Source organism: Lithobates pipiens, unplaced genomic scaffold (assembly GCF_037356315.1).
Source record: "Lithobates pipiens isolate NorthernLeopardFrog02 unplaced genomic scaffold, aLitPip1_a1.2 Scaffold_16, whole genome shotgun sequence".
Taxonomy (NCBI): domain Eukaryota; kingdom Metazoa; phylum Chordata; class Amphibia; order Anura; family Ranidae; genus Lithobates; species Lithobates pipiens.
The window spans coordinates 607,233,440-607,260,229 of NW_027507748.1; the positions used below are offsets into that span (position 1 = coordinate 607,233,440).

The following is a 26,790-nucleotide window of genomic DNA, read 5'->3' on the forward strand; positions in this document are numbered from 1 at the left end:
ATTATATTGCTGTGTGTGAAGATGATTGGTTAAAGCTTTGTAATCAGTACAGGGACACTTGTCTATTGGTCTGCAGGAGGTCTCAGTCACACCCTCTCCTCTCCCCTATGGTGAGTCTGGGCTGCGCTGGAATCTCATCTGATACAACGTAACCAAGCAATTGATTGATGAATAAGCAGCAGCGCCACTTAGCGGCCACGTTGGGGAATGTACACATCTAAAGGGATTAGCGGGCTGCGCTGATTGTAGAACAGCGGGCTCCTCTCACTCATGTCTCCGCTCCCCTCATACAGCTGTGTTCTCCCGGAGCCGCCCGCTCACTCCGTGCATGGCTGGGGCTGCTCCCTTTCCCTCTAGTGATCACACCCCGGCAGGACACACACTCATGACACCCCGACAGGGCGAGGACTGAGAAAAGTTGCCTGGATGAAGCCCAGCCAGTCCCGGGATCGCCATTCCTCTGGGAATGAATATACAAACAGATTCCATTTCCCTGACAGGACCGGGACTTCAGGTGAGTCTTGCTATTATTACTACTATACTACTACTACTGATATTACCGGGACTTCAGGTGAGTCCTAATACTATTACTGCTAGTTTTACTACTATTACTACTCCTCCTACTACTAATATTACCGGGACTTTAGGTGAGTCCTACTACTCACTCATTGACTGGACTGCGAGCCTATAGTTTGCTTCTCTGCCAAGTGGTGGACTTACTGCTAGGTGTTGGACTTACTGTTAGGTGGACTTACTGCTAAGTGGACTTTCTTCTAGGGGGATTTCCTGCTAGGTGTACTAACCACTAGGTGCTGGACTTACTGCTAGGTGTACTTACTGCTAGGTGCTGGACTTACTGCTAGGTGTACTTACCGCTAGGTCCTGGACTTACTGCTAGGTGTACTTACCGCTAGGTGCTGGACTTACTGCTAGGTGTACTTACCGCTAGGTGCTGGACTTACTGCTAGGTGTACTTACCGCTAGGTGCTGGACTTACTGCTAGGTGCTGGACTTACTGCTAGGTGCTGGACTTACTGCTAGGTGTACTTACCGCTAGGTGCTGGACTTACTGCTAGGTGTATAACCACTAGGTGCTGGACTTACTGCTAGGTGTACTTACTGCTAGGTGCTGGACTTACCGCTAGGTCCTGGACTTACTGCTAGGTGTACTTACCGCTAGGTGCTGGACTTACTGCTAGGTGTACTTACCGCTAGGTGCTGGACTTACTGCTAGGTGTACTTACCGCTAGGTGCTGGACTTACTGCTAGGTGTACTTACCGCTAGGTGCTGGACTTACTGCTAGGTGTACTTACCGCTAGGTGCTGGACTTACTGCTAGGTGTACTTACCGCTAGGTGCTGGACTTACTGCTAGGTGCTGGACTTACTGCTAGGTGCTGGACTTACTGCTAGGTGTACTTACCGCTAGGTGCTGGACTTACTGCTAGGTGTATAACCACTAGGTGCTGGACTTACTGCTAGGTGTACTTACTGCTAGGTGCTGGACTTACCGCTAGGTCCTGGACTTACTGCTAGGTGTACTTACCGCTAGGTGCTGGACTTACTGCTAGGTGTACTTACCGCTAGGTGCTGGACTTACTGCTAGGTGTACTTACCGCTAGGTGCTGGACTTACTGCTAGGTGTACTTACCGCTAGGTGCTGGACTTACTGCTAGGTGTACTTACCGCTAGGTGCTGGACTTACTGCTAGGTGTACTTACCGCTAGGTGCTGGACTTACTGCTAGGTGCTGGACTTACTGCTAGGTGTACTTACTGCTAGGTGCTGGACTTACTGCTAGGTGTACTTGCTGCTAGGTGCTGGACTTATTGCTAGGTGTACTTGCTGCTAGGTGCTGGACTTATTGCTAGGTGTACTTGCTGCTAGGTGCTGGACTTACTGCTAGGTGTACTTACTGCTAGGTGCTGGACTTACTGCTAGGTGTACTTACTGCTAGGTGCTGGACTTACTGCTAGGTGCTGGACATAATGCTAGGTGTACTTACTGCTAGGTGCTGGACTTACTGCTAAGTGAACTTATTCCTAATTGTAATTACTGCTAGGTGGACTTACTGTTAGGTGTACTTTCTGCTAGGGAGATTTCCTGCTAAGTGGACTTACTGCTAGGTGCTGGACTTACTGCTAAGTGGACTTAGTGCTAGGTGTAATTACTGCTAAGTGGACTTACTGCTAAGTGGACTTACTGCTAAGTGGACTTACTGCTAAGTGTACTCACTGCTTGGTGTTGTGGACTTACTGCTAATTGCTGTGTACTCATTGCTAGATATGTACTTACTACCAAGCTGTATGTAGTCACTGCTAGGTACTGCATACTTACTGATAAGCCCTGTGTACTTACTGCTAGGTGTTGTGTACTTCCTGCTAGGAGTTTGGTACTTACTGCTAGGTTCTGTGAACGTACGGAGGTTATTACTTACTGCTAAGTGCTACAGTATGTGCTTACTGCTACAGTGCCTTGAAAAAGTATTCATACCCCCATGTTACAACCAAAAACGTAAATGTATTTTATTGGGATTTTATGTTGATAGACCAACACAAAGTGGCACATAATTGTGAAGTGGAAGGAAAATGATAAATGGTTTTCAAACTTTTTTACAAATAAATATGTGAAAAGTGTGGCGTGCATTTGTATTCAGCCCCCTTTCCTCTGATACCCCTAACTAAAATCTAGTGGAAACAATTGCCTTCAGGAGTCACCTAATTAGTAAATAGAGTCCTCTTGTGTGTAACTTAATCTCAGTATAAATGCAGCTGTTCTGTGAATCCCTCAGAGGTTTGTTAGAGAACCTTAGTGAACAAACAGCATCATGAAGGCCAAGGAATACACCAGACTGATCATGGATAAAGTTGTGGAGAAGTTTAAAGGTTATAAAAAATATCCCAAGCTTTGACCATCTCATGGAGAACTGTTCAATCCATCATCCGAAAATGGAAAGAGTATGGCACAACTACAAACCTACCAAGACATGGCCGTCCTCCTAAACTGACAGACCAGGCAAGGGGAGCATTAACCAGAGAAGCAGCCAAGAGACCCATGGGAACTCTGGAGGAGCTGCAGAGATCCACAGCTCAGATGGGAGAATCTGTCCACAGGACAACTATTAGTCGTGCACTCCACAAATCTGGAGTTTATGGAAGAGTGGCAAGAAGAAAGCCATGAGAAGTCCCGTTTGCAGTTTGCTAGAAGCCATGTGGGGACACAGCAGACATGTGGAAGAAGGTGCTCTGGTCAGATGAGACCAAAATTTTACTTTTTGGACTAAAAGCAAAACTCTGTGTGGCGGAAAACTAACATTGCACATCACCCTGAACACACCATCCCCACCGTGAAACATGGTGGTGGCAGCATCATCTTGTGGGGATGATTTTCTTCAGCAGGGACAGGGAAGCTGGTCAGAGTTGTTGGGAAGATGGATGGAGCCACATACAGAGCAATCTTAGAAGAAAACCTGTTAGTCTGCAAAAGACTTGAGAATGGGGCAGAGGTTCACCTTCCAACAGGACAACGACCCTAAACAGCCAGAGCTACAATGGAATGGTTTAGATCAAAGCATATTCATGTATTAGAATGATCCAGTCAAAGTCCAGACCTAAATTGAATTGGGAATCTGTGGCAAGACTTGAAAATTGCTGTTCACAGACGCTCTCCATCCAATCTGACAGAGCTTGAGCTATTTTACAAAGAAGAATGGACAAAAAAATGTCCCTCTCTAGATGTGCACAGTTGGTAGAGACATCCCCAAAAAGACTTGCAGCTGTAATTGCAGTGAAAGGTGGTTCTACAAAGTATTGACTCGGGGGGCTGAATACAAATGCACTGTAAGAGCGGCAAGGATGTGGAATTCCCTTCCACAAGCAGTGGTCTCAGCGAGGGGCATCGATAGTTTCAAGAAACTATTAGATAAGCACCTGAATGACCACAACATACAGGGATATACAATGTAATACTGACATATAATCACACACATTGGACTTGATGGACTTGTGTCTTTTTTCAATCTCACCTACTATGTAACACTCCACACTTTTCACATATTTATTTGTATCATTTTCCTTCCACTTAACAATTAGGTGCCACTTTGTGTGGGTATCACATAAAATCCCAATCAAATACATTTACGTTTTTAGTTGTAACATGACAAAAGGTGGAAAATGTCAAGGGGTAGGAATACTTTATCAAGGCACTGTATGTGCTGGACTTACTACTCCGAGTTGTGGAATTACTGCTAGGTGTTATGTTATGTATTGCTTAATGTGGAATTACCGCTAGGTGCTGTGTACCTATTGCTAGATGTTATGTACTTACTGCCAGGCGCTGTGTACTTACCGAGGTTATATGTACTTCCTGCTCAGTGTTACACACTTACTGCTATGTGCTGGACTTCAGTGGCGGCCGGTCCATAAGGGGTGCAAGGGCTCCGCCCCCCCCCCAAAGTTCAGCTCCGCCTCCTCAACCTTCATAGAACGATTTATTTTAAAATAAATTATAATATGACTAACATTTTTTAACATCTTATGACCCCATGTACACTGCTGCTGCTAGACGGACGTTCAAAGGCAGTTGGTTTTTCAACTGCCCCTGAACTCATTCAATGTTATCTTCTCGTCCCGGCCAATCAGGAGGCTGAATACCCAGAGTATCAGGGGAGCCGTGACGGCCCAGGCTGGAGGCTCCGTTTGCAGGAAAGGTAAGCTGATTGGTTACCATGCACAGCTGCCCCAGGTTCTGTGTGCTCCAGTTTTAGTAAATCCACCCCCATGTGTACTTATGGCTAGGTGTTGTGTATTTATCGCTAGTTTTTTTTTTTTGTTGTATTTATTGCCAAGTGTTATGTAGTTATTGCAAGGATGGTGTTGTGTACTTACTGATAGGTTGTAGGCATGTACTGAGCAACACAAATCACTCACTAAATTAGCAGGGGACTCAACGCTCCACTGGCAGACAAATAGTAATGTAAAATCCATAGAAGACATATGCAGGAGGGTGGTGAGCTTGATTGTTGATTGTTAACCTCAAGGGAAATGTGCATGGCTGATCTTTGGCCACCAGGGAATAGATATTGTTGATCATTGACCTCCAGGGAATGTGCATGGTTGATAACTGGCCACCTGAGAATGGGCATTCTTGATTGGTGGCTATCAGGGAATGCTTTTTGTGGATGGTTGGCCACCAAGGGAATGGACATTGTTGGTTGTTAGCCACCAGGGAGTGGGCATTGTTGATCATAGACCACCAGACAATATGCATTGTTGAAAGTTGAAAATCGGGAAAAAAAAACCGTGCATTGTTTGTTTATCTTTGACTGCCAGGGAATGTTCATGGTTGATTAATGGCCATCAATGAATGGGCATTGTTGATTATTGGTCACTGGGTAATGGGCATTGTTGATTATTGGTCACTGGGTAATGGGCATTGTTGATTATTGGTCACTGGGTAATGGGCATTGTTGATTATTGGTCACTGGGTAATGGGCATTGTTGATTATTGGTCACTGGGTAATGGGCATTGTTGATTATTGGTCACTGGGTAATGGGCATTGTTGATTGTGAGCAACCAGAAAATAGGCATTGTCAGTCTAATTCCGGTAAATTACAAAGCACAGTAGCTCATAATAAAAAATAATAATAATTCACCCTTAGCTAGTCTAAAATAAATGCAATAAATTCCTGACTGGTTGTTTGTTCTGTTATGTTGAATAAAACGGAATAACGTACTGGTGGATTGTAAATGGATCCTTATGAACTAAATTACAGTTCAGATGCCGTTAATGGTTTTGTTAACTAAATTAAACAATTAACGATTTTAAAAGAAAGATTTCTCCTTTATAAATGTGGTTTGCTGAGCAGTTTTCCCCTAGAAAGATAAAATCACAATGTTTGTACTGAGTTTGGCAGTGTTCAGGGTCATAGTATTATCCAATACTGAACACAGTCTATGGCTGGCCATACATTATACAATTTTCCTTTTTAGATTTACCAAAACCATATAATATGAGGTCAAACCCAAACACTTCCAATTGTATGCAATCAGGCAGGCTCTTGCACTACATAGTTGAAGGTAAATCTAAAGGAAATTGAATAAGAAAATTGTATAATGTATGGTCAGCTTAACTGGTGAGATTTTGAGTAATAATTTCCAGTGTCCAGGCACAGAGCAGGGTTGCAAACCCTGAACTCCAAATGGCTTTCTGCTGTGGGTCCAGAAATGACAATTGAAGGACTCAAAGCAGATTTGTTTCCAAATGTTGCCATTTACTCAGCACCCGCAGTATGAGTGTAAAATGACATACCCTGTTTCCCCGAAAATAAGACCTAGCGTGATTGTCAGTGATGGCTGCAATATAAGCCCTACCCCCCAAATAAGCCCTAGTTAAAGTCCTTGTAGGTCTTTTTTTCAGGGTAGGGCTTATTTTCGAGGAAGCAGGGTAGAGCTTATTTGGGGGGTAGGGCTTATATTGCAGCCATCACCGACAATCATGCTAGGTCTTATTTTTGGGGAAACAGGGTATCTAAATTGTGTCAAAATGTTCTGTCCATAACCCGTGACACATTCCCAGACCATGGCCTGCTGTGTTTGTAAGTTGGGTGTAATGGTACCTCCTATTGTACATTGCTTTCTAATTTATATATTAGGTTGTATTGATATTTCTAGAGGAGTCGGCTGACGTCACAGAGCCAGTTCAGGCTGGGGAAAGATCACGACAATATGGTCCTGGACCTGCACCTGACTCAGCCTCTCGGCAAGCTTCTGGGAGCCTAACCCTGCTCCTTTAATGCATGTTATCTGACACAATGCTTGTGCTTTGTCATTTAGCCCCTTGTAACACCTAAACAATTTGACTGATCCTGACAGTTTCTACCCTCCACCATGTAAACTGACCACAGTGTATCATGGCTACTGAGCCCTGACACTGTGGTCAATTTACATGCCTCCATCATACACAACCCTGCTATCTGTCTCCTCTATGCTCCTGTGTCCTCCTCCCCCTCCCCTCCCTGCCTGTTAGCTAATGACAGTGCCCACCCCCTCCACTCCTGCTGCTTAAATAACTGTAACATTTATGCACCATCAGGGCTGTCTCCTATTGCAGTGTTCCCCTCTGTGTGTGATTTATGAAAAAAATGCTGTAAATACCTAATTTCAGAGCCGAGCTCCTTGATCACATGACCGACTGGCTCTCCCCTCCTTCCCTCCTGACTGACGTCAGTGGGGCACTCTTGGCCCCACCCACTGCATTTGTCAGAGGAGGAGAGGATATAGCCAGCTGGTTACGTGATCACAGATCTAGGCTCTGAAATTACGTATTTACAAAAAATTTTTAAAATTAAATCACACGCAGAGGGTGACACTGCAATAGGAGACATCACTGATGGTGTATACAGGTTTAGAGTGGCTTAACAACCACTGTAACCCTCTACATGCTCAGTAATGTGCCTCTTCCACCGTGTGTCCTTCCTGAGTGCCTGTGCCCATCATGATGGAGCGGCCGGAGATCAGTGAACATCTGTGCTTATCAGCCCCCTTGTGGTAAGAATAAAGAAATGTTCAAAAAATGAAAGTTTAATAGTAATAAAAACAAAAAACAAAAAACGACAATTTCATCTTTTAAAAGCATCTGCCCAAACAATCGTATACATACAAACATATCAACTATGGATAATTTGGGGTTCGCTGCTGTTTCACGGACGTGTAGTTTTGAAGTTTGACATATTTGGCACAACTTTTTTATATTTTAGGAAATAAAGTGAGTATTATTTTGTGTGCACTAAAAATACTGAAAATATAAATTTGATAAATAGTAGTGAAATTTATCATGTGACATTAAAAACATAAAAAATCTGCCAGCATTTATTCTACAAGGTGTCTGCTTTTAGAAAATATATATGTTTTGGGGGTTTTAAAGAAGAATTCCAGGCATGGTATATTTTATACATAGTTACATTGACCAATATAACTACTGTATGTATATATCATACCTGGATGATGACCCTGGAAGCTGGAAATCATTGTAGTAGAGACTCCTACTCCAGTCATATTCATTTGCTTCTGGGTCCAGGGCAGAGCGGCTGCATTGTGAACACAGGAGGTCAGCCGCTCAGCCATTCGTTAAATGCTTTGTATTTTCTGATTGGATGAGGTGGAGAGGGTGGCATCGCCTCCCTACCACTCCACCTCATCCAGTCAGAGAATGCTTTGCTCCATGACCCGTTGGTGCAGGCTTTTTTGATTTAAAACAGGCAGCGAGAAGGTGTTATGTCACCACCTATCAAATGCCCTCTGAAAAGCAATCCATCGCGTAATGCCTTTTATAGGGGGTTGCTAAACTAAATGAGCCCTATCTGTGTTCTGTAGAAAGTGCTGTTTGATGTCCTTCCTCCGATTGATTTCTGATTCATTCTCATCACCTGAGCAATCCAATTCTTTTAGTTGTGGATGAACCTAGAAGGTTTTCCCCAACAATGGAATACCCGATGCAGTGGGATGCTTAGAATTTACAGATCAGCACAGACTTTGGAGAACAGCGGAGAGCCAATTCTATAAGCAGGAAATTCGATTTCTGAAAGCGTTCTGCCTGCAAACCGTGTTCAGAACGCCTGCAGATTGACATGCTAGAAGACGTAAGATCTGAATTGAAGTTTGACAATTTTAGGAAACTGAAGTGTATCCATTTTTTTAATACCATTAAATTAGGAAATCACACTTTTTTTGTTATTATATGTATTTTATCAAAATGAGAGCAAAAGTGGTTTTCCTTTCACCTTCATTTTTACTGTTTCATTGATTATTTTCAGGCCTCGGTACAAAGGAATAATGTCCTTACTGATGGTAACCAGCCATTTATACTTCTCTTTACACCAGAAGGTTACATTAAGTTACTGTGGGCAACATGAGTAAGGAGTGATTAGTGTTCTTTTTTAATGTTAACCAGTTTTTAACCACTTGACTTCCAGGAGATTTACCCCCCCCCCCCCATGACCAGGCCATTTTCTGCTATACGGCACTGCGTTATTTTTAAATGACAATTTCGCAGTCATGCAAGGCTGTATATAAATGAAATGTCATTTTTGTCCCACAGATGGAGCTTTCTTTTGGTGGTATTTGATCACCGCTGGGTTTTTTATTTTTTACGCCATAAAAGAAAAAAAAGACTGACAATTTTGGGAAAAAAAAAAAACTATATTTTTTACTTTCTGCTATAAAACATATCCATTATCCAATAAAAAAATTGTAAAAATAAAAATCTAGGTCAATATGTTTTATGCTACATTTTTGGTAAGCTTACCGTATTTTTCCGGTGTGTAAGGCGACCGGGCGTATAAGATGATCCCCTAATTTTACTGTTTTTCTACAGTTTTTGCCTATGCTCACTGTTTAAGACGACCCCCCCCTTCCGAGACTTCATATTCCCTATATTTCCTTCTTCTTGCTGGAGCTGGAGCCATACCGTGCTGAGCCAATCATGGCGAGCAATGTATTCTGTTAATGAATACAAAGCCTGCTCTGATTGGCAGAGGCTGTAAGATCATCAGCCCACATCTCTCTGACTCGCAAAGCCAATCCGAGCAGGCTACTGTATGCACTGTCACTGTACTAAAGACACTGGCTGGGAAGGGATTAAACATCAGGGGCAAGCAAAGGGTTAAATGTGTGCTTAAGCAGTGTTTGTGTGTACTGTGTGGTACTTTCACTACTGGATGTGCTGGTTTTTATTTCCTGCCTTGCAGAGAAACAGAAAAATACATCCGTGCTGAAAATAAATGGATTATATAAAAACAGTTTAACCACTTGCCAACCGCATATATACGAGACTCTGCTCTACCGGGTAGGAGGCTCACCGCTTGTGTCGTTATTAGTCACAGCCCAAGCCGATGTGATTAGTCACAGCACAAGCCGATCAGCTGGTGCCGGCCAATGAATGACCACCGCCACCGACTGATCTGCGAGGAAGAAGATAGGATAGCGCATATGTAAACATTACCCCCTCTATCCGCCCTTTAACACTAAATGCTGGGAGGCGGAGACAGACATTCATGTGACCGCTATGATTGGCAGTCACAACTGTCACATGATGGCAAAGCTATGCATCAGGCCGCATATATGCGCTAGGTTAGCGGGAAGCGTTCATAGGCTGGTTCACACTACAAGTTTTGTTTTCGAGATGCATTTTTTTATACATGTTTACATGTGTATTTGATGTGTTTTCACTTTGTTCTAGTTCGTTTTTCTTTTTTCTTTCTTCAACTGGACCCTTGAAAAATCTTTATATTAATTCAGCAAAGTGTGCGTTCTCGTACGTTTACATGCCTTTTGCTACATTCCAAATGCATTCTAGATGAAAAATGCAGCAGGTTCTATTTTTGTTGACTACACTGGAACTGACTGCACTGATGTCAACTAGGATCATTGGAATACCGTACATGTAGAAGACTGCGCATGCAAGTTTTGAGGCAGTTTAAAAATGTACTGGAAAGCATCTGGTGAGTCAGCCCTGAAACCTTGAACTATGCTGAGTGAAAAGGAATCACTCCGATGACTCACTGCTTTGACTCTTATATGTAAATTTCAGATGAATGAGGCAAATGCAAAATATTATTATGTAATAAATCATATTTTTCTAAAAAAAAAAAAATATTTTGAATAATTCTATTTGTTTAAATCCGGACCATAGTAAGAAATGATTGAAAAATTCTGCACAAAAAAATGCAGCATGACTCAAATATTCATGTGTTAACCACTTCAATACAGGGCATTTTCACCCCCTTCCTGCCCAAGCCAATTTTCAGTTTTCAGCGCTGTCGCAATTTGAATGACAATTGCGCAGTCATACAACAATGTACCCAGATGACATTTTTATAATTTTTTCCCCACAAATAGAGCTTTCTTTTAGTGGTATTTGATCATCTCTGCAGTTTTTATTTTTTTGAGCTTTAAATAAAAGAAGAGTGACAAGTTTGAAAAAAACACAATATTTTTTACTTTTTGCTATAATAAATATCCCATTGTTTGTTTTTTTTTTTTAAATTTTTTTCTGAGTTTAGGCCGATATGTATTCTTCTATATTTTTTTTTTGCTAGTAATGGCAGCGATATGCGATTTTTATCATGAATGCGACATTGTGGTGGACATATCAGACACTTTTGACGCCATTGGGACCATTTACATTTATACAGCGATCAGTGCTATACAAATGCATTGATTACTGTATAAATGTCACTGGCAGGGAAGGGATAAACACTAGGGGGTGATCAAGGGGTTAATTGTGTTACCTAGGGAGTGATTCTAACTGTAAGGGGAGGAGACTCATAAGGGGAGGAGACCGATCGGTGTTCCTCTGTACTGGGAACACATGATCGGTCTCCTCTCACCTGACAGGTTTACACACACAGATCCATGGTCCTGCTCTGTTAACGGGCAATCGCGGGTGCCCAGCAGACATCATGACAGCCGGGCACGCACATCAGCTCCAGAGTGACACAGCGGGGGGCGCAAGCACACTGCCAGCGGCTCGTGCACAACCCCCAGATGGCCAGGAAGCCCAGGACATCATATGACGCCCACCCAGGATGGGAGATCCCTCCTGCGGATGTCATATGATAATGGTCGGGATGGAAAGGGGTTAAGGAGTTTACAGCATATTAATTGTGAATGAACTGGCTAATGCAATACATGAAAATGCATGCACTGAGGTGCGGAAAGGTCCATTAAAGCAGACGTTTCCCTGAAAACAGAAAAAAACATGATTGCATGCAGTTCTGAATGCTTACCAATTACTTCTGTAAAAAATCTGTTTTTATTTTTTTTTCCATACAATTTTTAATCATGTACTTCCGCCAGTCCCAAGGCACTGGTAATATTGCTTTGGCCCTACAGCTGCCCCCTACATCACCAGTGGATTATATTTATCTTACAAATAAAGTTGAGATCTTGCAATATTTCATGAAATCTCATGAGATTTTAGGGAAAAACGTCATTGTTTGCACAATGCTAAGGTTTCAAGAACAAGAACACATAAATGCAATATATTAGCCAATTTTTTGATCAAATATAAAAGCTGAGGTTGCTCTGAAATACCCAACATGTCAAGTCTTGAAATCATGTGCGCCCTTGAAATAGCGACAAACTTTAGTACTCTATATTTTCCATAGGTAGTAGTCTATATTTTCCATAAGCAACACTTTTTAAAGTCCCTACAGGCATCAGTTTAGAGTTAACCATGAGTAATGGGCCTAGAATTATTGATCTCACTCCAGCGTATGCGGAGATATGTAACGTGTATTTCAATTAACGTTTTGCACGTAGGCACTCCCAGCGTGGGTATTTTTTACATATTTGTTTAAAAAAACAAAAAACTTTCTTCATGCATTTTTTGGTAGCAGGTTCTCTTTAATGAGACATCAAGGATCTAAAAGACCCATAATGTCTCACCTGTCCTCCAGTGACTCGAATGCAGCGCAGACCGAACTGCATTGGATAAAGTGACATGAGGACCCGGAAGTGACGTTTTACACAATGCTTCTGGGTCTGTAACAGGAAGGGGACACCAACAAAAAGGACATTCGTTGGTCTCTCTCCCTTCTACTTGGTGGCACCCACCATGCTTGTCCTGGGCCCATTAATGGGCGCACAAAACCTGGGGATGCGGAGGGGTGCACGAAGGGCGAAGCTGTTACTGGCAGCATAGCCGCCAGGTCACTTCAAGCTGAGAGCCAACATTTGGCTTACCAGATTTACACACAGTCCCAGCAAAAGTCACCATACATAGGGGAAAATGAGAAATTGTAGCTGAATGTACCTTTATTTACAAAATGTTCATTAAAAAACATGTCCAAAATATTCTATATGTATTGATCACCTCTTGGTAATTTAATATTTTATAATATAAAATCTGATATGAGTTTGGTAATTTTCCCTATGTATAGAGACTTTTGGGACACCCTGTATATGTAAATTATAAATCTAATTTCCAGTATGTTTGGTATCATGCCTCGCTGTATACAGTTTTTTTTAAGCAAATCGTTTTGTTGTACCTTGGAGATCCTGCTAGTAATGTTGCAGTCTGACAATGCTAAGCCCCTTCCTCACAGTTATGCCTCATACACACGATCAAACAATCCGGTGGAAAAGTCCGCCGGATAGTCTGCTACGTGTGTACGCGGCATTAGTTGTCCTATTGAGCTGCCAATCTGATAGATATGACAGGCCGCCCAAGGCTGAACTGAAGGAGCCCACGTGGCAGACTGACAACACTGCTACTATTTTGGGGGTGCTGTCAGCCTGCAAAAAAAAAAAATCCATTAGTGGCAAGATCTCCGGGTAAGAAACTGCAAAAGATTTCCAAAAAAAAGGTATGATGACAAACATACTAAAAATATATTTGGGTATACATACCTGGGATATCACTGTGCTATCCTTTTTTTGTTCTTGCCCACTGTGGATCCATAAAGCAAATGTGTGCTTTAAACTTGAGGTATTGATGATCTGTTGATATTTTGGATTTATTCCGGGCCTGGGTTGTACTCAGTGTTTCACGTTCTGTAAAATCCCAGGCATTACTTAGGCAATGACTTTGGAAAATTGAATCTTTATGTGTGTGTTAATGCTTTGTAAAGAAAGGTCTTTGTTGTATTAGAAAACAGTGTGGGAGTTCCATGAATAGATGGTCGGCACGTTCTCTGGAGTTAGTCATGCAAATTAGGTAAATAAGCTGCAGGTAATTCACTTTCTTATCAAGCTTGAATGATCAGGCTGATGAATGTGTGTGGATAATAATGGAGAAATGCAATACCTATGCGTTTCGGATACTTTGTAGTTTTGTTGTGTTCATGCACCATAAGCTAGGCAGAATTACATCATTAGATGGAGCACATTTAACAATAGATGGACTTTAAAGTAGACCATTATATTCTGAAAGCCAACTGGATCATTATCAACATTATTAAATATGAACAGCTACTGCTGGGCCCATTACTTATTCCTGCCCATTGTTTAGAACTCTTGGTTCATATTACAAGAATACTGTACTAAGGATAGAACTATAGCAAAGAATAGCCAAAACAGAAACTTTCCTTACACATGATTGGATAATTGATGTTAGTGCAGTTTTACCTCATTCAGTGAGCTGAGTAAATGAAAAATCACTTTCAAAAGTGGTTATGCTATACCCCTTTAGTAAATCAACCGTATTGTGTCTGTACTCTCTTTTAGCTGCTATGATCTGTTCCCCTGCAAAGGTACCTGGACAATCACTAAGCCCAAGCACTGTTACATCACTTCTCCCCTGGTTCACCAAATCAGCCAGTCAGTTGTGGCGGAGTGCAGGTTAGGTATAGGGGACTCACAGGGGGCCTTTTCACAGAGACTGCACCTTTCCATGCATTGGTAAAATGACAGTATTTCTTTAAGATCATTGATCCTCAATGGGGGTTATGATTTGTCTGTGCCCACCCCTTACCTCTTTATCATCATGTCAGATAACATGTAGGTTCATGAAAGTTTTTTTTTTTATACCCAATTTAGATCTGATCAACAGGAAAAAAAAACTTTTTTAATTATTACACACACATCATTGCAGGCATTGTGACCCTATGGTCGGCGGCCCGAATTAGAATTATTTTTATTTTTACAGAAAAGAATACAGTTTTTCTGAAATTCTACTGGGGCCTGTTCCTTGTAAAGACTGTATGAATTTGGCAGTTGGTGGAGTTTGTCTTGTGATTTATTAGAAAGGAGTAGAGCTGTACGATTCTGACCACAATAAGATTCACAATTGTTTTGCTTAGAATAAAAAGAACACGATTATCTCACAATATTATTTTTTTTTTTATTCATTAAAGTAATTTTTTCCCCAAAAAAATGCATTTGAAAGGCCGCTGTCCAAATACAGTGTGACATAAAATATTGCAACAACCAACATTTTAACCTCTAGGGTGTCTACTAAAAAATAAAAAAATAAATAAAAATATAAAGAACCCCCAAACAGTGTGTATGTGTATATATATATATATATATATATATAATATATACACACACACACATATATATATATATATATATATATATATATATATATATATATATACACATATATATATATATATATATATATATATATATACATACACTGTTTGGGGGTTCTAAGTAATTTTCTAGCAAAAAAAAAAAATTATTTTAACTTAAAACCAACAAATCTCAGAAAAAGGTGTAGTGTTTAAGTGGTTAAACTTTTTTCACTTACACAGGAAGTTTATTCCATTGACAAATTGTTACAATGTTTATAATTAAAGAGGGAGTCCACTTAAAAAAAAAAAATTAAAAGCCAGCAGCTACAAATACTGCAGCTGCTGGCTTTTAATAAATGGACGCTTACCTTTCCTGGAGTCCAGCGATGTCGGCAACCGAAGCCGAGCAATCGCTCAGTTTGGTGAGGGAATCAGGCAGTGAAGCCGCTTCACTTCCTGGTTCTCTACTGCCCATGCGTGAGTCGCGCAGCGCAATGAGAATGGTCTGTGCTGTCTCTGGGACCCCTGTGTGTACAGGAAGAGGCATAGACTCCCGTGGGAATCTATGCCCAGAAATGGGCGCAAATACCTGTCTTAGACAGGTATCTGCACCCCCCTCCCCCCTAAAAGGTGTCAAATGTGGCACCGGAGGGGGGGGAGGGTTCTGAAAAGCGGAGGTTCAATTTTTGTGTGAACCTCTGCTTTAAGTTCAACTGATAAAGAATGTTGTATTTCTTGGCAGACTGCCCGTTTTTTTCCTTCCTTTCTTTTGATGGCTGTGGCTTCAGATGAACAGAGAGAATTCTTTGCACACCAAGAATGGTGAAACACTTTAGTCAAGATCGCAATGGGAAAAAAATTGCGATAATGATTCTTGACAATTGTGCAGCTCTAGAAAGGAGTATAAGGCCCCTTTCATGTGGAGCGGATCCGCTGGACGGACTACGCTAGCTCAGCGGGGAATCACTCCGTTGGTCCCCGCTGAGCAGGCTGATCACTTTGTTGATCTCTGCTGGGCAGGCGGATCGCTTTGTTGATCCCCTCTGAAAGGCAGATCGCTCTGTTGATCCCCCACTGAGCAGGCAGATCGCTCCGTTGATCCCCACTGAGCAGGCAGATCGCTCCGTTGATCCCCACTGAGCAGGCAGATCGCTCCATTGATCCCCACTGAGCAGGCGGGTGACAGGTCCATCTGCCCTTAGAAGTCAATGGGTGGCCCGCTCGGATCCACCTGAAAAACAGGCTGATCGTGTGTAAGGGGCCTAACACAGTAGCCTACTTTTTTGTCAATGAGATATGTGGTGGCAGGCAGAATTTTCCACTGCCTACTGCATGTCACTATATAGACGTAGCAATCTTTGATACATATCCATTTCCTATTAACACATCACATTTGCTCGGTTACAGCAAATAGCAAAGTGTATAAAGTCAGGAGACACTCGTCTGTATGTTATAGAATATTATTAAATAGCATCCTAAAATGACTGATTTTGCTTATCATCTTTTTTGGAAGAATTTTAGTCATTGGACTAAATACATGCATGAAAACAGGTGGGAAAACTGCGCAGATTTCACTTGCAGAGACATCCGTTTACCTCAGTTTTACATCCGTTTACCTCAGTTTTTATGCATATTGACATCAGTTTTCATGCATGTCAGTCATGTGCCCTGTTCACACCAATGCTAATGTCTTGTGAGTTTTTTTCCTACACAGAAGAATACATAACATTGCAGATTCCTGCCCAGAAAAAATCTGCAAGCTGTGGTGTAAACAGGGCACATTTTTTTTTTTTTTGGGGCTTTGTAGAACACATGCAGAAAAACTGACGTCTCTGCACCATGGTGTGAATGAGGCCTTAAAGAAAACCTGTCATAACAGAAACGCCATTGCTGCCCTCATTTAAAAAAATGCACATTATTAAATGTCTATGTCACATTAACAACCAAATAAATGAAGCTGCTGAAGAGCATGGAGTGCAGGCATGTAGAAGTATCTGTACATAACAGAACGTTTCTAGTGCTTCTCCTTCCTTTGATGCTCAATCTGTGCAAAGTTTAGGCACTTACTGGTAGTAGTGAAGCCACACATTATTAATAGGAATGTACAGGGGGTTTGGCAAGCTGCTACATTTATTTTTTTGCTATCATAGTATTAATTTAGTATTATATTATATTATGCACACTATTAGGGTTGTACCATTACTACGCATTTGCACAACTACTCGTACTTGTGCAAATTCTCCGGTGCCTGCTCCAATACCTTTGTGGTGCAATTTGAGCCCATACAAAATGACTGGTCTCAAATTGCACTGCGGTGCGATTCCTGTCTGAATCACATGCAGTTTCTCCAACTGCTCATGTCATAGTGACTTCAGCCTGGGTTTACACTGGAGTGATGACCGAAAGTATCGTTACTCGTACCCGCCAGTACAAAAAACTTCATCAGTGCAATCCTACATACTATGCTATTGAAACATCATGTAGTTTCTCACTTTTTATTTCTTTCTTTATTTTTTTGCAAAGATATCACATTTGATGTTTAACTCTGTGTATAATGTGGTATAATTATGCAATTAAGAAACCAATTTCTTGATTTTTTTTTTGTCTTATGTTATGTTCTGTACTGCACACCACTCCACCATCTACACTGTGCTGCACTGTGCTGCACATCATTCACCTCTCTACACTGTGCTGTATAACATACTCCACATCATTCACCTCTCTACACTGTGCTGTATAACATACTCCACATCATTCACCTCTATACACTGTGCTATACACCCGCTGGCTGTCATACTGGATCTCCATGCTCATGGTGTTTTTTTCTCCTAAATGCACTGTTGTAATGAAGCCCTTTTGAGTAGCCATTTTGCTTATCAATAAAGTCTTTTTAGAAATCATCAGTGTGCGCTTAGATTTTGCTTCTCTCCTACCACTATATCTCTGGAATGCAGATCGGTTGATCCGGACCTTCGTTTGGAAGATATAACCATATGCGACATGCGTTGTTGACTATCTGTTAGTTCAGTGGTCCACACCAGAGGTGAGCGAAGCAAGCGTGATTGAGGTGGAGGGAAATTCACCCTTACATTGACATTTCTCACGGGGATCCTTTGTTGCTGGGGCTGTTAGTCCACCTTCCATTTTTCTAGTTTTATATTGGATTTGCAAGGCCTTTTTTTTGAGCCCTTTATTGCACTGCACTCCTTTGTATATTATTGACTTTTGGATTATGTGAAAAAATCTTTGTGTTCAGCTGCATTTATTTTTGTTTGTTCTCTCTTTGCGCTGATTTGTATTTTATACTTTTTTTTTATACTATATAAAGTACTTTATTGTAGCGCGCAACTTTAACAAGAGTTCAAGCTTTTGCATAATTGTTAATGCTGCAAGATGTATCTAAAATGCGGAATAAAAGTCCATTAACCACACATGCTAAAAGCAATCTTTTTATAATGCTATAGTGTGAATCTAATAACTTTCTTACGGAACAGCTAGAGAAAATACATAGGCCAGTTTCCATGTAGAGCAGTTCTCCAAAGGACCTTTAGGTGGTGCCAAAAGCTGTTATTTTTGCAGTTTGAGTTCTTTTGTAGACTCAATTGTTTTTTAGGTTTAGGAAAAAGAGAGAGAACCTTGCAGTAAAATTCAAGCTCCACTTACACAGCCCCCTCACCCTTCACAAATCAGCTACTATATTAGTAGAGTAAAATGTAAAACTTAACCTGTAAAGAAAAAAGTTAGGGTTTATACTTCCCTTACCCCCATTTTCACCCACAGTGCCTAGGTGAGGATGATGTCACATTTCTTTCACGTAGATCCTGGGAAGTACAGAGCTGCTGCAACTTTACAAAAAGACTCTTGTAATGGAATGTATTCTGGCAAGATTTTGCCTGCTCTCCTTTTTCCAGAAATCTTCCTGAAAGATCGGTGACGTCAAATCCAGTAAAATGTTCCTGCAAAAAAAATAAAGTTTGATTTATACTTGCATCACCCCTTATTTCTGCATCACTGTGCTTGACGTCACCTACTAACAGTTATTGTTTTGTAAAAGGGGAGAAAGTCTGGGCAATTTTAGCCAATCTGGAAAGGTCCACTTTAAAGCGGCATTCCACCCAAAAGTGAACTTCCGCTTTAAGACCTCCTCCCAGTTCCTAATAGTGAAACTGAGCTTTTGGGGAGGGGGGCAGGTAACCCGATTTTGACAGGCACCCGCAGCCACTTCCGTTCATGTCACCTTTAGGCAATCGGAAGTTGATGTTATCCTTTCCCCTCCCTCCCAAAGTCTTCTGGGACACAGGATAGGTCCTAGAAGACTTTTGGACCAATCACAGAATGCAGTGCCGGTCGTGCATGCGCAGAGGGCACCTGGCTGTGAAGCTGCAAGCTGTCACAACCGAGTGTCCATAGTAGTGATGCCGGCACCGCCGATGGAAGAGTGAGGAAGAAAACTGCTGGGGAGAGTGCACCGCTGGACCGTGGAACAGATAAGTGTGTGTTTACTAAAAGTCAGCAGCTACAGTTTTTGTAGCTACTGCCTTTTAAAAAAACACACAAATGACTGGAACTCCTCTTTAATAAAATACAAAGCTCTATGAAAAGTTTGGTTATCTCCTGTATTGGGCTGTGATTGGACTTTGCTGTCTCTTCATACATTTAGTGGCTGTAAGTACAAAATGCATTGTTGTATATCTTAGCAGCCTTTGGACACATGGCCCCTTTAATCCTACTATATTATGTGGGGGTTAATTTGTCAATAATAAGAAAACTATAAGGTTTAGTTTATACTTGCAGTTAGGTCAGAGAGTTGTGTGCTTATCTCTGCGCACGATGCCCACCAGGCCCTAAAATATTAATTTTATTGTACCTTCAAATTAGCAAAAATTGTCAAATTCCTACAGGTACATGCAGGTAGTAGATTAGCAATAGGAGTGAAAAGCTGCTTAGAGTGAATCCTCTAGTAAGAAAATGTACATAACTGCTCATATCATGTTGGCCAAAGTCAAAAAACAACAAATGAAAATTCCCAGCTCACTTACCAGCCAGCCTGCAACAAACAGAATTGACCCTAATGCCGCTTGCACACGATCGGACTATCCAGCGGACTTAATCCGGCAGACAAACTGCCAGACTTTGCAGCTGAGGTCCGCCAGACTTTCCGAACAAGCGGACCTGCCCACACACGACCGGACTTTTCCGCCGGACTTTGCCGCTGAGGTCCGCCGGGCTTTTGAAATGAACGGACTTGCCCACACACGGAGAAAAGTCCGTTCACGTGGATCCAGTTAGACGGGACTAGCGAAGGAAGGGAATGTCGCCACCTCCATCGGTGAGATTGACACCTCGCTAGCCCCGTCGCCTGGTATGGATTTAAAGGGGTAGCCCTACGCTGAAAAAACAGTGTGGGGGTCCCCCCAAAGTCCATAGCAGACCCTTATCCGAGCACGCAGCCCGGCCGGTCAGGAAAGGGGGTGGGGACAAGCGAGTGTAAATAAAAAAACACAACACAAGTTTTTAAAATAAATTTATTAGACAGCTCCAGTGGTCTTCTCCCGTCTTGGGGGGGTCTTCTCGCCGGACTCCTCCACTATCTTCTGCTCTTTTACTAGCGGAGGAGCCCGGCTTCCTTCTTCGTCGTTGCCGCCATCCGGGGGTCTCCTTCCGACTTCGAGGTCTTGTCCCTCTCTTCAGGGGTCTCGCTCTTTAGTTCTTCTTGCCGGGCCTCCGCTATCTTCTTATAGCTCTTTTACTAGCGTTGGCCCGATCTTCTGTCGCAGCCGCATCCTCCGGGACTGTGACATCATAAGGGGTGGGGTCACCATGTGACATCACCCGGTGACCCCGCCCCTGGTCCCTCTATAAGTCGATGCATAACGCGTCCCTGCCATCGCGACCAGAGAGAGTGTCATAAGAAGAAGAAGACTGGGCCAACGCTAGTAAAAGAGCTATAAGAAGATAGCTGAGGTAGAGAAGAAGAAGAACCGAAGAGCGGGACAAGACCCCGAAGTCGGAATAAGACCCCGGGCGGTGACAATGAAGAAGAAAGCCGGGCTCCTCCACTACTAAAAGAGCTTGCAAAAGAGCAGAAGATAGCGGAGGAGTCCAGCGAGAAGACCACCGGAGCTGTCTAATAAATTATTAAAAAAACTTGTGTTTTTTTTATTTACACTTTTTTCACCAGGTGAATGGGTAGGGGTACATCGTACCCCATACTCATTCACATAGGGTGGGGGGCCGGTATCTGGGGGCCACCTTATTAAAGAGTCCCGTCTACCTGGAGCCACGTTCAAAATGAACAGACTTTTCCCTGGGTGTGGGCAAGTCTGTTCATTTCAAAAGTCCGGCGGACTAGCACACAGACAGGCGGTCCGGCGGACAATTTTGAGTCAAAACTTCTTTCTAAGTCCGCCGGACTTTTGAAAACAAAAAGTCCGCCGGAGCGCACACGGGCGATTTGTCCGGCGGACTCTCCTCCATTAAAACCAAGGGGTTTGGTTTGCACACATTTGCAAATACATGTGTAAGCTGCAGTGGCTACGGCACTTAAGTGTACTGCAGTCCTAACTATAATTTTGAGAGCCTCCTGGGTTGGTGCACAAATATAATGATGGATACAGCTGTGCTCATAAGTTTTCACACCTAGCAGAATTTATGAATGGCCAAGAAAGACCATTTTTCAGAAAATATGAATAACACAAAAACATTTTTCACTCATGGTTAGTGTTTGGCTGAAGCCATGTATTATCAATCAACTGTGGTTACTCTTTTTAAATCATAATGGCAACAGAAACTACCCAAATGACCCTGATCAAAAGTTTACATACCCTGGTGATTTTGGCCTGATAACATGCACACAAGTTGACACAAAGGGGTTTGAATGGCTAACCATCCTCACCTGTGATCTGTTTGCTTGTAATTAGTGTGTGTGTAAAAATGAAATGTGTTTCTGGACTCCTAACAGACCCTTGCATCTTTCATCCAGTGCTGCACTGACATTTCTGGATTCTGAGTCATGGGGAAAGCATAAGAATTGTCAGGATCTGTGGGAAAAGGTAGTTGAACTATATAAAACAGGAAGGGGATATAAAAAGATATCCAAGGAATTGAGAATGCCAATTAGCAGTTTTCAAACTCTAATCAAGAAGTGGAAAATTAGGGGTTCTGTTGAAACCAAACCACGATCAGGTAGACCAACTAAAATTTCAGACACAACTGACAGGAAAATTGTTCGGGATGCATAGAAAAACCCACAAATAATTTCAGGAAAGATGAAAGATGGGCTGCATGGTTAAGTCGCCAGAAGAAAGCCATTACTACACAAATGCCACAAAGTATCCCTCTTACAATACGCCAAACAGCACAGAGACAAGCCTCAAGCCTTCTTGCACAAAGTCATTTGGAGTGACGAAACCAAAATTTAGCTTTTTGGCCACAACCACAAACGCTACATTAGGAGAGGAATTAATGAGGCCTATGATGAAAGGTACGGAGGTGGATCACTGATGTTTTGGGGATGTGTGAGCTACAAAGGCACAGGAAATTTGGTCAAAATTGATGAATGCAGTATGTTATCAAAATATACTGAAGGAACATTTGCATTCATCAGCCAGGAAGATGCCCATGGGATGTACTTGGACATCCCAACATGACAATGATCCAAAACAGAAGGCCATGTCGAGCTGTCATTGGCTACATCAGAATAAAGTGAAGGTTCTGGAGTGGTCATCTCAGTCTCCTGACCTCAATATCATTGAGACACTCTGGGGCGATCTCAAACGTGCAGTTCAAGCAAGACAGCCCAGGAATTTACAGGAACTGGAGGCTTTTTGCCAAGAGGAATGGGCAGCTTTACCATGTGAGAAAATAAAGAGCCTCATCCACAAATACAACACAAGACTTCAAGCTTTCATTGATTTTAAAGGGGGCAATACACTGTATTAAGAACTGGGGTATGTAAACTTTTGATCAGGGTCATTTGGGTAGTTTCTGTTGCCATTATGATTTAAAAAGAGTAAATACATTTGATTGATAATAAATGGCTTCAGCCAAACACTAACCATGAGTAAAAGAATAGTTTTGTGTTATCATTCATAGTCTCTGAAAAATGGCCAAGAAATCAAATTCTGCCAGGGTATGTAAACTTATGAGCACAACTGTATATTAAGGACAGGTATGCCTGCAGGGAGCCCACCCCTACGTAAAGGTACAGGGTCCAGTGGCAGCCTATCCATAGAGGGCGCACTGGTGCTACCTCACCTATCCATTCATCCGGCTCCCTGATCTACAAATCAGAGTGCTGGACCATGGATTCCAATGTGGGGTGGGTGTTTTTTTTGAAGCATCTGATTAGAGCCAGAGGCTCTAATAGGCTTCAAAAAATGTCTGGCTTAAGAGCGCAGAGCATTGCGCTCCGATCCTGTTGTGTGATGATAGCCAATTCATGTTTGCTATTTTCACACTAGAGTTCCTCCCCACCAATCAGGGGGCAGGTCGTCAAACCTGTTCGCCAATTGGCTAAAGCATCAGGTGATCCTATTGGATGCCTAGCACTTTGGCAGAGGAGGAGACGCAAGCTTGACATGAGAGGAGGAGATGACACCACAACCTCGCTATACAATGGGTAAGTGCCGGACTGCCTGCAGGGGGGTGCTGTCAGTGCCGTGCTGCCGGGGGGGTGTTGTTTGTTTGCCACCCCCCCCAAAAGGAAAAACCCACCAGCCGCCACTGACCGGGATTCCCTGGACACCCAGCAATAGCACAATGGCAGCAAAAGTATCCGATGCGTCACCTCACTAGTACCAAAGTCCCCTGCAAAGTCCTGATAATAAGTAGCACAAAAAATATATAAAGACCTTAACCCCATTAATTCAACGAGTTTAGTTCGTACAAGGGCTTCATCAAGAATAAAGAAGCACATACATGTACAGTCTTTACACAAAGCTAAATAATTATACAAAAACAACCTATTTGTGGTTTTAACTTTTCCCTATTTAATTCAGTACTATAAAAATCAAGTTTTGGATTGGTAGACGCTTTAACTGGAACTAGTGTCTAGTACTGACCTTTTACTGATTACTATTAAAGCATGTGTCAATAGGCTTTTGTTCACATCAGAACTGCTTTTTTGCCAATGCAAGTCAATGGGATTGCAAAGTAAGCTTGAAACAGGTTGATGTGTCTTATGCCGCTTACACACGGGCGGACTGTATGGCATACTTAGTTCGTCATACAATCCGACGGACAGTCCGTCGTACTTTAGACTGAACGGACTTGACCACACACGGATACCCAAACAGTCCGTCGAAAGCTTGCGCGATGACGTGTACAGCACGTACGACGGGACTAGAAATAGGAAGTCCAATACACAGCAAAGCACCCTTCCACCGTGTAAATCCTTTCTGGGCATGCGCCATTCTTAGTCCGTCGAACTAGCCTACTGACGAGCGGATTGTCCGCTGAAACCAAAGTACGACGGACAGAATTTCGAAAAATCCAAAATACTTAGTACGCCAGACTGCATGCTGAAAAAGTCCGCTGAAGCCCACACACGAGCGGACTGTTCGCTGAAATGTGTTTCGACGGACTAAGTACGCCATACAGTCCGCCCGTGTGTACGCGGCATAAGAAACTGATCAAGAAGTAGATCAACTGCACCTGTGAATGAACTCTAAACAGTCTCAGGACCATCTGAGGCTGGGTTCACACTGCTGCGGCTACGAGAACCGGATGTGATTCGCACCGCACTGCAGTGCAAATCACATCCGATCTCTGTGCGATGCGAGTGCAGCCATACAGATAGTATGGCTGAATTCGCATCGCACCCGCCCCAAACTCGCACAGGACCCTTTTTTTGGTCCGCAGCAGAATCGGATCGCATGGATGTTCACACCATGCGATCCGATTCCTGTCCGAGTTTGCAGATCGCACTGCGATATGCGAACTGATCTGGCGGTGTCATTAACATTTCACTGACACTCCCAGCAGTTCGCATAGGGCAGTGTGAACTGCCGCCGGGAGGTATGCGATGCGGGAACCCGCCGCGCATTCGTGGCGTTCCCGAATCGCTGCAGTGTGAACCCAGCCTCAAACTTATCTGAAATGCAAGCAGAATACACCTAATAGCAACATGTTTTCCCCATCGGCAGAAGTACAAAACCCATTGACACAGGCCAGTATACTATGTGTGTCCTCAAGCAGGTAAAGTGTCCCCTGAATGTTCATAGATATGTTTTCTTTTCTTTTTATTTTTTTTATTTTATGAATTTGAAACAACACAATTCTCTGCTCCAGCCTTCATTCATGGACTACATATCCAGTCAAAAAATAAGGAAGTCAGTGCAGATACATTAGAGAAAACAGTAGGCAGCACAGTGGGGAGAATAGGGTATTAATCTAGTCACTGCATTATTTCAGATTGAACAGATGTGGTGTAGTACATTGGATCTTTATTCAAGTAATGAGGGAGATTTACTAAAACTGTTGTACACAGAATCTGGTGCAGCTGTGCATAGTAACTAATAAGCCTCTAAGTTTTAGGGCCTTTTCAGCGGAATACGTCAAGTGGATCCATCTGCTCAGCAGGGGAACCTCTCCACTGATCCCTGCTGAGCAGGTGGATGACGAGTCCATTCCACTATGCAGAACAGACACGGACAAAGCCCGCTGGTCACATACTCTGAGATCTGCAGCTCCATAAATAGCAAAAGGTGGTCCGATCAGGTCTGCCTGAAAAACGGACCGGCGGACCCCTATCGGTCCACTGTTGTGAAAAGGGGCCTTATTGTCCAAGCTTAAGTTAGAAGCCGACTGGTTACTATGCACAGCTGCACCAGTTTCTGTATGCCCCCGATTTTAGTAAACCTCCCCAGTATCTACACATAAAGATACTAAAGACTTGAACAAATTACTCAAAAAAGGGTCATGGTTTATTCATGGTGTAGTCATTCTTATAATTTAAACAAATGTAGATTAGTCATGTGCAAAAAAGTAGGTACACCCCTACATTTGTCACCATTTCAAATCTCTGAAATTAGAATCAGATTCGATGCCAATAAATGGAACCTCCTTAACCACTTCAGCTCCGGACCAATAAACACCTTAAGGACCAGAGGTCTTTTTGCAATTTCGCACTGCGCTGCTTTAACTGGTAATTGCGCGGTCATGCAATATTGCACCCAAACGAAATTTGCGTCCTTTTCTTCCCACAAATAGAGCTTTCTTTTGATGGTATTTGATTGCCTCTGCGATTTTTTTTTTTTGCGATATAAATGGAAAAAGAGCGAAAATTTTGAAAAAAAAAGATATTTTCTTCTTTTTGTTATAAGAAAAATCGAATAAACTAAATTTTAGTCATACATTGAGGGCAAAATTTATTCAGCCACATGTCTTTAGTAAAAAAAATGTCAATAAGCGTATATTTTTTGGTTTGCGCAAAAGTTATAGCGTCTACAAACTAGAGTACATTTTCTGGAATTTACACAGCATTTAATTTATGACTGCCGATCTCATTTCTTGAGGTGCTAAAATGGCAGGGCAGTACAAATCCCCCCCAAATGACCCCATTTTGGAAAGTAGACACCCCAAGGAAATTGCTGATGGGTATGTTGAGCCCATTGAATATTTATTTTTTTTGTACTAAAGGATTGAATAATGACAAAAAAAAATAAAATAAAATTTTTTACAAAAAGTTGTCACTAAATGATATATTGCTCACACATGCCATGGTTATATGTGGAATTGCACCCCAAAATATATTCCGCTACTTCTCCCGAG

At 42.3% G+C, this 26,790-nt stretch overlaps 1 protein-coding gene across 2 annotated transcripts in view; it reads left to right on the forward strand.

Annotated features, from left to right (window-relative positions):
- Positions 1-297: 297 nt before the first annotated feature.
- SGCG (sarcoglycan gamma) overlaps positions 298-26,790 on the forward strand; it is a 606,007-nt gene continuing 579,514 nt past the window's right edge. For both annotated transcript variants that reach the window (XM_077484022.1, XM_077484023.1), the window contains exon 1: positions 298-514. In XM_077484022.1, coding sequence (XP_077340148.1) covers positions 467-514 — 48 coding nt within the window. In that variant the 5' untranslated portion in view covers positions 298-466. The remainder of the gene's footprint in view (positions 515-26,790) is intronic.